Raw genomic sequence first — 12,438 nt, 5'->3', positions numbered from 1 at the left:
TACAGAAATTACGAGGACTAGCAACTTCACATAATTATGTTTACAGCCTCCAGTCTCAAATTCTATTTTCAAAATTACATTTATTTTTTATGTGTCTATCATACTATTTTTCACTACCACATTAGGAAATTTACCTCTAGGAGAAACATTTGCATGATACATACCAGCTTTTAAAGAAATGAATAAAATATGTAACATTTGATTCTCAAAACAAGAAGGAATTTACCCACAAAGAACAAAAATTTTTTATCAGAGACTTGCCTTACTTTATCCTTCAGTTTTTCTCAAACTGAAAGAAAATTCATTACTGCCACAAAGCACCGATATTGATGAAAACCATAATTTGCTTTTTTGAGAATCCTTTGAGGAAGAATACAAAAAAGAACTCACAATATTTATAGATAAACATCATATAGGACCTGGCACTTCTTGAATAAAAGCTTATTTACTTATAAGTCAAAGTACATATTGTTATCTGCTAGGCCAAGAAAAAAAAGGACATTAGACAAAAATGAACAATTTTCAATTTTAGTTGATGCATAAAATAAACTTAGATACTAGAATTATGTATGAAACATGGAAGATGGCTTCAGTCAACTACAATTATTTTTTCTTTTACATCAGCACATTATATGATAAGCCCACCATAGAATACTGTTACTTTAATAATATTAAAAAAAAAAGCACACAAACACACCAACCCTCACTTTTGTATTTTAAATGTTGAAATGTCATAGTCTACTAAGCCTTTGAAGATTACTTTGATATCTCTCCTTTCCCTAAGGAGCTCATTACTTGTATTTCAGTGAAGACAGTGCTGACAGACACCAGCCCCCTTATTAAAGATTTCCTTTATAGTGGGAGAACTCAGTAGACTTAATCATAGCATTTTCAAATTCAGTTCATGATATCTGTTGGCATATTGAAGATAAAGCCATTATGTTCATTTCAAATAAAGGTCTCTTTCAATAGTTCTGTAACAAAAATGAAGGTTTTTATTATTTATTACTTACCAAGTCCTAAAAGATCAATAGTGGGTTCTGCTGCCTTTTTAGGGCTGGTGCTTTTTTTAATTTCCAGATTCTGTTCTTCTTTCTTCTGAGGCTTCAGGAAGTAAATAATAAGGATTGTGAATGCTTCTTAAATAATATGCTCATAACCACCCCCATTAATTATGCAAACATGAGTTTTGCAACTTAAAAGTAATTGTCACATATATTACCATGAGGTAGAAAAGTGGATAGAGCACTGGACCTGGAGTCAATAAGGCCTAAGTTCAAGTCCAGTCTCAGAAATGGCTAGGTGACTCTGGGACAAGCTATTGACTTATTCTTCCTTTGTAAACTACTAGTACTTACTTCGCAGAATTGTTGTGAGGATAAAATAAAATCTGTGCTTTGCAAATCCTAAATCACTGTATAAAGGCTAATTATTATTATTATTATTATTATTACCTCAGAACAAAGTTATCTCTGAACTTCACAATAATAACCCTTAAAAATGTGGCATAAAGAAGTGAAAAAAACTCTTGTTAACATTTATTAAACTTATTAATGATTCCAAGTTGTGAATCCAGGATTTTAAATATTTTTTTCCTTTTATAGTACTTCATGGTAGACCAATACTAACTACAAATATTTTTTAGCATTTTACCCTGGTTTTCCATTGTGGAACTATCCCTATTATCCACCTTTTTGTCTTTATCCTATGCTATTCATTGAGTCTTATCTCTGAATAAAAAAAATTAAATAATAGCCCCTGTAGAGAAAGCCTAACCAGCGTATCACTTGCATATCATTCCAAGATTGATTCTACCCCAATCCCTTTTCCTTGGGGAATGTTGTCCCAACATGTTGTTAGCCCAGGTGTACCAGAGTTTAGTCTAGATGTCTTCTTTACAGAGAATGTGCTAAATGTGACCAAAAGACCTTGCCACTCTTTTATAGAAGAAAAGCAAACTAGCCAAATGTGATCTTCATATAATCCTCTGATCTGTTTGGTAATGAATTACTGGGTACTTTAACTAAATTTTCTAAGATATTTCAGTTAAGCAGACTGTTCTAGAATTTCCATGACCAAATCTATTTTGTGTCTACTACACCACCTCCTATTCTCCTCACTGAAATTTTAGTCAATTTTGCTGTGATCACATCTGCCAATTCTTTAATAACTCTAAGATATAAAACATCAAGCTATAAAGAGATCAAATTTTTAGACTTCAGTCATTTCCTATAAACACCCCCAAAGTATGGATCTATATACCCTGCTAATTTGATTTTAAAAGTATTATAGAACTCATCTGAAGAACAAATAACCTCAAATCACCACATGCATAATTTCTTTCAAGTAATTATTCAAATTTATTTTTAATTTAATTTTTTAAATTAAAAATTTAATAATTTTTATTTCTTATATTTATTTTATTTTTATAAATTTATAAAATTTATGATTTTATATTATACATTTACATAATAAATTTATAAAATATTTTATGACTTATAATTATTTAAATAAGTAAAAATTATTTAAATAAATAACATTTTAATTTTTTCTTATTCTACTTAATATGAAAGAAATAAATGAACTTAAACCTACTTTAAAATTATTTAAGGAAAACTGGATATCCAAATTAACCTAAGAAGAGATCTTAAAAATTATCAAATTCAACTACTTAATTTTTCAGATTAGAAAAAAAAAGGTCAGGAGAAGATAAGTGACCTATCCAACTGAGGTCAAAAATAAAGGTAAGGTAGAACAATGCTGGTAGATCAATGAAGGAGTGGTTAATGATTTTTATAAGTGGGTGGGTTTTTTGTAAGTTGGTCATTAGATTTTTGTAGTTGAAACACAATGGTTTTTCATGCCAAATGTTATGGTTAGAGTCCATGCTAAAATAATAAAAATAATAATTTTTTTTCATTTCTTTGCTATTAATTTTTAGATTTGTGGTTTTTGCTTCTAAACCTTCTTCTGTATAGGGGGGTTGAGTTTGATTGCTATCGGTGGGTTAGGTTGTGCAATAGTAGTTTTTAGGATTAGTGTTTTGTTTTTTTTTTAGTGGCATTACAACAAAACTCTAGATTCTGTTTGAGCATACTTTTCCTAGACAAAAAAGCTGCTTCCTCATTTCATCCCCTGTAGAGAATAGGAATAATTGGTTGGGAAGCAGACAGAGGCTTTCTTAAACTAAACAAAACAAACATCCTACTTGTTAATGACTAAATTTTCTTTGATAAAGGGAAAATCTTACAAACAAACAAAAAACTTAAAAAATATACTTCCTTTAGATGATATCAGTTGACCTACAAGTGTAAATGCCTGATCTTCAGATCCCTTCCTATTTTTATGGGGGAAGAGAGATGACAGATAACAAGAAGATTTTGATTCTGAAATATAACATTACCACTATGGTTAGAAAAAAGATACCTAGGATTGGAGAAAGTCAGTACAAGGGTACAGATTGGGATTGGAATTAGCTATGTGAGGAACAGAATGAAGGTCAATTTGCTTGCAATGCACTCCCTTTCTTCCCTCCATTTCATAGAATCTGTTACTTCTTTCAAGACTCAGTTCGAAAAGTTTTTTCCTTCCCTTAGCTGCTAGTGCCTTCCTTCCCCAAATCATATTTGATTTCTTTCTGGACAGGATATCTTTCCCAGTAGAATGAATGTTCCTTAAGGACAGAAAATGACTTCACTTTTTATATGTACAGCACTTAGAACATTACCTGATACATAGTAAGTGCTTAATAAATCTCTGCTGATTAACTGATTATTAGATACAAAATGGTTTTAGTTAAGTATATATACATTAGAGCAGCATTGGTGAACCTTTTAGAGATTACGTGTCCAAACTGTACCTTCAAGATGCCTGTGACCCCCACACCCCCCAGCCAAAGGAGGGAGGAAGTGTTTTCATTGGGTTGCTGGGTAGAGGGGTGGAATGTGTAAACACTGTCCTCAGGTGTGGTGGAGAGGGGGAACAGAGCAGCCCCCTCTACCACACCAGGGCACACATGCCTTGCACATTTTTGTCCACACAATATTAGAGTTAACTCAGCACAAAAACTTCAAGACTGATTCTTAAGTACCCCTACTATTTATTATGGGGCTGAGAAGGTCAAATAAGTTATATTCATGATGTGATGTTCCAGTGGAAGAGCAGAGTGATTTTTAATTAATATCATCTAGGCCCTTCTTCAAATTAATAAAAGCAAAAAGAATGTCCATTTTAAAAGATGGCATTCAATTTCTTCCCTTGATTCTTTGGTTTTCTAAAATCAGGCAGAAACAGTATTTCATTACACATTAATGCATGGTAGGATTAACTTGAAATGCAAACCCTATAACCTTTTAAAAGAAATTAAGTACTCCCTTGCATATATTAGAATTACACAGGTTGAATTTAAATAATACTCTTCTTTGCTTACCAATTTAAAAGTCAGAAATTAATCTTGTTACTTTAAAAATACTTTAATGAAAGGCATGTTGAGTAGATTTGTCTTTAGATTAAGCCTCTTAGCTCAAAGAAATACATCAACACATATAATTACTTAAATGAGAATGAGTCGGAATTTTCCTAAAATCCTAACACAAACAGTAACTGCTTTGATTTTTAAAAATTAATTTTATCTTTGTAATACACATCCATTTTTCAATCATGTGTATTCCTCAAATTTCTAAAAATTTTAGTTAAGTCAATAAAAAGCAAGTCTCACTGATATTTAGTATCAGATCTAGAGCTTAAAAGGGTTATTACATGCCAAATTTCTTAGGACTTCAAAAAATCATAAGAAAAAAGCTATAGTAAAAAAAAAAAATAAGGCTGAGAGAATTTAAGTGGTTAGCCCATTAAAAAGGAAATAAACAGATGGACTGGGACTTTAATCCAAATGTCTCATTTGAATCCAAGTACTCTCATTCCACCAATTACGGTCCATTTCATGTAAAACTAGATCTTTTAAACAACACAAAACAAAAGTGTGGTAATTTTTTTAAATAAAACATATAAATATCCTCGCCTCTCAACTTCATTGTTAAAATAAATTCTACAAACTATCAGCAGAAAATATGGACAGAAAGATCTTTTTTAAAAAATATATTGTTATAATAAAAGTTAAAAAGTAAAATTTTCAAGATTTTCTTTCAATGCTCTAAATTTTTCAAGGCATTACAATGTAAAACATTACAGCTTATCATTTCTTAAAACAATCCTCCCTAGAGCAGACTGAACCAACTTTTAGTTGTAAGAATTAAACATTTTCAAAACTAAGATAAATGATAAGTATTAGAATCATGTTTCATAGCTTGCTTCCTGACACATAAATCCATCTTTTAAAAACCAATATTGTCCAAGGGATACTAACTTAACTATATGGCTGTGTATATACACCATATAACAACAAAAATCTCCAGAGAATACAAAAAGTATAGAAAAAAAATTAGAGAAGGTTATATATATAGCACATTAATGTACCTGCAAAAAATGACAAAATATGATCAAAGAAATATAGAATTAGAAAAAGGAGATGGGCTTGTCATATAACAAGAGGAAGGGAAAAGAGATGGCCAGTCCATGTATTGCATTGGTGCCCATGAAATATTAGAAAATCTTGGGTATGTCAATAGGTTCTCTAATAGAGGCTTATGGGATGACACGGACAAAAATTGTACAGAATGAGTAGATAAGTTGTGGTTTGCACTGGTTGGTACAGTTTGGACACATAATCTCTAAAAGGTTCACCAATGCTGCTCTAATGTATATATACTTAACTAAAACCATTTTGTATCTAATAATCAGTTAATCAGCAGAGATTTATTAAGCACTTATTATGTATCAGGTAATGTTCTAAGTGCTGTACATATAAAAAGTGAAGTCATTTTCTGTCCTTAAGGAACATTCATTCTACTGGGAAAAATATCCTGTCCAGAAAGAAATCAAATATGATTTGGGGAAGGAAGGCACTAGCAGCTAAGGGTATTAGGAAAAAACTTTTTGAACCGAGTCTTGAAAGTATCACTTCTAGCAAGAGCTAGGTAATCAGGGTTAAGTAACTTGTCCAGGGTAACACAACTAGGAAGTGTCTGACTGTCTGAGGCCAGATTTAAACCCAGGTCCTCCAGACTCCAGGCCTGGTCCTCTGTTTTACTGTGCTACCTAAAAGCCCCCATGATAGTTCTATTGAAGTCTATGAATGGTATCAGGTGGGGAAAAATTTGATCTGCCTAGATTCTGGGTAAGACTCAGAATAAAGCTGTAGAAAAACAGATATTTGGACAAATTACAAAAGAGCTACCTGAGGAAAGTGAGTTCCCAACCGCTGAAACTTTTCAGGGAAAAGACTAGATGACCACTTCTGAAGATATCTGTTCAGGTATAGATTAGATTATTTCTGACAAATTTTCCTTTTTTGAGATTCTCTGAAGCAGAAGAATTAGACGAGTAGGTATGTTATCTCTTTTTGCTTCTATTTTTATAAAGCTACCATTTCTTTTACACATGTGTACACTATACCTATTGCCAGTTGTGGTTAACATTCAAAACAAGAGAACATTCATAAATTGTGTTTCTGAACAAAATTTGACGTCTAAACTTAAATACTTATGGAAGAAGTTTTGCTTCTATGACATGTCTTTCATAAATAAAAACTCGCTTGCATTTTACTAGTCTTGAACTTCTACGTAGATAACTAAGTTTACCAAACTTTCCCCTGCAGTCAAGGCAAAAAACCTTAATTAAATAATGCGTTAAAAGTCTTGAGGGAGTGACAGGGCAGCTGGTGACTCTGTGAATAGAGTCAATCCTGGAGTTGGGAGGACCTCTGTTCAAATTTGACCTATGATACTTCCTAGCTGGGCAAATCACTTAATCCCAATTGCCTAGCCCTTGCTGCCTTTCTGCCTTGAAATTGATACTTAGTATTGATTCAAAGACAGAAAGTGAGGGCTTAAAATTTTTTTTCAAAGCCTAAATTCACAAAATCACAAGTGAAAAATTTGACTGTTTTTCCCTTGCTGTGTGGTCAGTAGAAAGATTTGGACTTGAGATTACAGGAGAGTCATTTTAAAATGCTTCCTTTTTATCTTATGAGAATTTTGGATTCAAGACAGGTGACACTCTAATTGCTAGTCGAGAATTACAGTGAAGCATTTTATATAAACATGTGCACAACAGACATACATTCTCAATTCCTCTCTACAGTTAATTGCTACATAATATTTTTTCACTGAAATTTCTTAAGTCTTAAAACGTCACAAGTTTATATTTTATGAAATGTTTCCCTTGTCAAGATTTACAATGATGAAATTAGGATATCTGTAATTTATTAAACAAAATTTTATAATAAGTAAGAACATGGGCATACTTAGAGTAATTCTATAAAATGTAATATCCTTAGATTCATCAAATCCTCCTTCCTATACAAATAAAGGGGAAAATTACTAAGAAGATGTAAGTAGGAGATAGTTGGACTATTGAGACACATTTGCATTCTCTTGACCTGTTTCTACTTCTTCCTCTAGTTGCATTCACATAACTTGAAGCTCAACTTTAGAAATTGCAGATAATATTCATGGAAGCCTCTGACTTTCCTTTTTTTTTCTATTAAAAGGGCTGCATATGGAATTTGTCTTCTAACAAATAGAGAATACAGTCAACTACAAGTAGATAAAATTAGGGCATCTATAATTTATTAAACAAATTTTTATAACAAGTAAGAACATGGGCCTACTTAGAGTAATTCTATAAAATGTAATTTCCTTAGATTCATATTGAGCAGATGTCTCATTCAAATTATTAAAACCTTTATTAGTAGAAGCTTCACCAACCAATGTGCTTGTAATTCATAATGTTACTCTGACTATAATTGAATCAAAAATCATTTCGTTTCCAGCTCCTACATTTTCTCCTATTTCTCTGCCATCTTAAATAAACGGTATATCAGTTAAGCCTCTAAATTTTGCAGTATTAGCTATCTTTAGTGAGCCAAGTGATTTAGATAAGAACATTCGTAAATGTTACAAAATGGAAAATTATGCAACTCTAAGCTCCACAGAACTTATTCAAAATTTAGTTTAATTCTTGTAATTAAAAAATGTAAGATTAGACAAATTATATCAAATTATTAACTATTCTGTATTCGATATTCCTTTAAAATTGAACTCTTAAGACCAGGGGACTTCAACCAAGACCATGTAAATAACACAGTCTGATTTTCTTAATTTACAGATGAGGAAACCAAGATCCTGAGGGGAAGTGACAACCAAAATCATGCAGCTATAAAACTTGACATTTATACCCAGGTTCCCCCTTCCAAGCTGGTGTTTTTCCACTCTCCCAAACTACATTTTGCTTATTTTCAGGGGGAATTTTCTGGTGGTTTTGGTTTGAGGCATGACAAAAAAAAGAAATATAAAAAAAAAAATTAAGCTACACAACCTTGTCTGGAGGTAAAGTCTATTTAAAGCCACAATTTTGGATTATTTAAATGGCTTAGGGAACATATCATTCAAACACTCACTGGGCCAATATATGCTGCCAGTTTATAAATTGTTATACTAAATCTGGGGCACTGAAAAAGAGAAAAGTATAGTTGAAGAGGGGATAGAATTAAAAAGCCTTAATGGCAATTCCCTATGAATAAATGAACTGTAAAAGGTTAAACTTGTACACGAACAGTAGGCAGCCTGAATCTTGGTTGGTATTAGGCTATTGCTTCAAGCTTTTCTTTCAGTGAGATGATATTAAGAGATGGCATTATTGTTGGAAGCTAAAAACAACTACACAGGGCAGTTTCAAAGGGCTTGGCCTATCATAGATAAAAAAAAAGAACTATGGCCTGTAAGGAAAAGCTAATATATTTCTATAGAATGAGGATGAATTGAACATAGAATTAGCACCCAACAGGTTCATCCACAATACATGTGGGAGCTCCAACCTTGGTAAAGGGAATTCTATTTTCACAGATAAGATGGGGAACCTTGAACTATACTTAATGACATCAGTTTAAAGCATAAAGCATGAAAGGATTATAATAATAACTGTAGTTAAACACCAGTCTTTGGCAAGGGTGCCATAATGGGGCCAAAAGATCATAAAGGAGATGTAGTAGAATGGACTAAAAAAACCAAATAAATAATGACTGGCATTTACATTATGCAATATAGTTTGCAACATACCTTAAGAACATTATTTCAGTCACACAACAAAGGAGACAGTTTGAAAAAATATTATCACCGTCATATTTTCAAGATGGGAAAAAGCTGAGAAGGTGAGATAATGTTTCCAGAGACACATAAATAACGAGAATCAGAGGCAAGATTAGAATTCAGGCTTTAGCCACTCTAAATCCAGCCTTTATTCACTATATCCCAAAGGATGACAGAACATAAACTCCATAAGAACATATTTCATCTTTGTAACACTCTGAGTCTTAGGCTGAGCAAAAAGTTCTTTATTGAGCCAGTACTTAATAAATGTTGAAATGTTGAAGTTGAAATGTAACAGTGACTTTATCAAGTCCTATTTTCCTGCCTAAGGAAATATCCTTTTGGACATTGAAGATCTCTAAGCTAATTAGTAGCCCTTTCTACAGAAAAAAAAAAACCAAAACTCTAAACATGTAGATTTAGTGTTTTAACTGAATCCTCCAAAAGCAAAATCAGTTTAAATATTTTTTAACCTGGAAACACAATACCATTATAAACCATGTTTTGATGGGTTGAATTATGTACCAAATCTAGTATTCATATTATAGGCAGGGTGATGAGGCAAGTGACTTCTCAGTCTCTCAAAGGAACACTCTAAGAACCACTGAAAATATGCATTAATATAAGGAGTTTTCTATACTACTGAAATCACAGGCCCATACAAAAAACAAAAACAAAAACACCTGAATAACTAAAAGGAAGAAATGAATAAGGGCCTGAAAGTGGATCATAGAAATAGCATACCTCACATTAAGGGTTGTGTATGATTCAATTGCAATTCATAGCACATTCCCTAATTATTATAAAACACAGTGTTAAATAGGCATTATTTCAAAAATAGCCATAAATCTGCATTATGAATTTTTTAAACACAGAATGAGTTTCATCAAGATATTCCTGTTAAAGAATTGAAATGATATAAAAAAGCAATGCAAAGCAAAGAACATGAAAGATAAGATAACAACAAGACTATAAAATCTGCAATGCAATAATAGCCTCCTGGTATTTATTAAGTGAACTTCAAATAAATGTTTATTGAAAATGTGGTAAAGGCTGAACCCCATTAAAAACAAATGAAAAGGGACATCCAAATTAAGGTATTGTAATAGAAATCTGTTATAAGTATGCTATTATAAGCTATACTCTTACTTTGGGAGGGGTAGGAGAATAGTTAATAATAGCATTTTTGTAGTGAATTTGAGTGAAGTGAATTCATTAGGGGTTCGATTCATCATGGGATCACACACTAGAGATGGAGAAGTCATCTGGTTTACTCCACTGCATTTATAGAAGGGTCTCAGTTTTGGAGATGTTAGATGATTTGCCATTGTACACACTGAAGGCTTGTAGCACAGAAAATGATTGTTATGTGGACTTGGACTATAGACAAAGATATAAAGAATCATTCAAGTCATTTTAGTAGTAACTAGAATTAAGGAGATTCAGGATTTATGTATCAATTTGGGAAAGCTCTATGTAATGGTGATAACTAAATCCCTGGAAGTAGGTAAGACACCAAGGGAGGGAGGGAGAAGAGAAGAAAGTCTTCAGGATGTAACCTTCAGGTATACCCATACTTAAGAGAAAGAAAAATGATCAACTAACAAGGGACATCTAAAAGGCACAGACACAGAAGGAGGAGAACCAGGAAATCGAATTTCATAGAACCTTGAATAAGAGCACATCTTTGATGAAAAAATGTGGCTAGATCAAGGAGGACTTGAATTCAAATCTTGTAGATTCTAGGCCTAGAACTCTAGTCATTGTGCAAATAGCCACCCCAGGAGCAACAACGAACAGAATCAAGTAATCTTAATTAAATGTCATAAAATTATAATGATCAATTTTGACCACAAAGAAGAGAAATATTGAAATATAAGATTATGGGTTCAGACATACATGACATACAATATCAAGACTTCTCTGATATACTGGATAGCTTTAATGAACAGGGATTTTTTTCTATTTTATTCTTTTGTTAGAAGGAATAACTCTCTGGAAGAAGGAATATATTAGGAAATAAAAATGACATAAAAGCAAAAGATAGCAATAAGTACTTTTTTTTTTAATGAAAGGATCACCTCTAGTTAGAAAGTTTGAAGGGAAAGCTTCATAGAGCAGGTGGCATCTGAATTTGACCTTGAAGAAAGAAACATTCCTACATGAGGAAATGTAAGGAGAATCTAATCATAGGCAGGAGTGAAAGCACATTCAAATACACAAAGGAAAGACCAAGATAGGATGAAGAAAGAGTAAGTAATCTAGCTTGGCTAGAGCTTAGCATGGAAAAGGGTAATGTGAAATAAGGCTTGGAAAGTGGTAGAAAGTTTTAATGCTAAGAATAAGAATTTGTGTCTTATTTAGTAGGAAATAGGTAGGCATCTGAAAGTTTTGAGTACAATAGGAAGATTTTTGGGGGCAGAAATATAGATGAACTGGAAAAGGAAGAGATTCTAGTAACTGCTAGTGTCCACCCTTTAACTACTTTGAATGTGTGTATAAAATAGATACTTTATAGAAGGTATCCCATAAGTCTTAGTGCAGTTTTAAGCTTTAATATCTTAAACACTGCACTGAACCTTTTAAGAGACTCTATATATATCCTTGTCCCTACCATTAAAACATAAATTCCTTTGTACTTGTATACCCGAAGTACCTGGCAAATATCACATGTCATTAATGTTTATTGATTTACTGAAGTAGATGACAGTAGATTACTATAAAAACAACTACCAATTCTACAGAAGTTGTTTTTTGAAACCAAGAATCAGAATTATTACCCTTATAGGTACAATTGAATAGGTTTCTAAATGAGAAATTTCACATTTTCTGGAAGGCTGAAATAATCAATGAAAGAAAAGGACAAACTCCCAAATTGGTTAAGGTATTTAAGCTATTTGCTTGTACCACATTCTATTGTTATGATTACTACCATACAGCTAAAAATAGATCTATCTAATCTATCAAGACTTTATCATTTGTAATGCATACCAAACTGTTAAAATAAAAACAAGATGAATTCAGAAGGAATATAAATATCTACTCTATACCAAAATATCCTATAACATCTCTTCACTAGATACTGATGTATGATAGCCTGTACATTCCCATTTAGTCTATTAATCATCTTATCCTTCATCTGTACCTTCAAGGTCATTGTCTCCAGTTATCTGCCATATTTGAAAAGAAAAAACCTCCCATAATATATAAACATATTGGTGTGTACTAGTAC

The 12,438-nt window shown here is 32.2% G+C and overlaps 1 protein-coding gene across 2 annotated transcripts in view; it reads right to left on the bottom strand.

Annotated features, from left to right (window-relative positions):
- The window catches only part of SMAP1 (small ArfGAP 1), a 249,405-nt gene that overhangs the window by 24,837 nt on the left and 212,130 nt on the right, over window positions 1-12,438 (bottom strand). For both annotated transcript variants that reach the window (XM_044676039.1, XM_044676040.1), the window contains one exon: window positions 1,014-1,104. In XM_044676039.1, coding sequence (XP_044531974.1) covers window positions 1,014-1,104 — 91 coding nt within the window. The remainder of the gene's footprint in view (window positions 1-1,013; window positions 1,105-12,438) is intronic.

Source organism: Gracilinanus agilis, chromosome 4 (genome assembly GCF_016433145.1).
Source record: "Gracilinanus agilis isolate LMUSP501 chromosome 4, AgileGrace, whole genome shotgun sequence".
Taxonomy (NCBI): domain Eukaryota; kingdom Metazoa; phylum Chordata; class Mammalia; order Didelphimorphia; family Didelphidae; genus Gracilinanus; species Gracilinanus agilis.
This window is presented reverse-complemented; position numbering and strand designations above follow the sequence as displayed.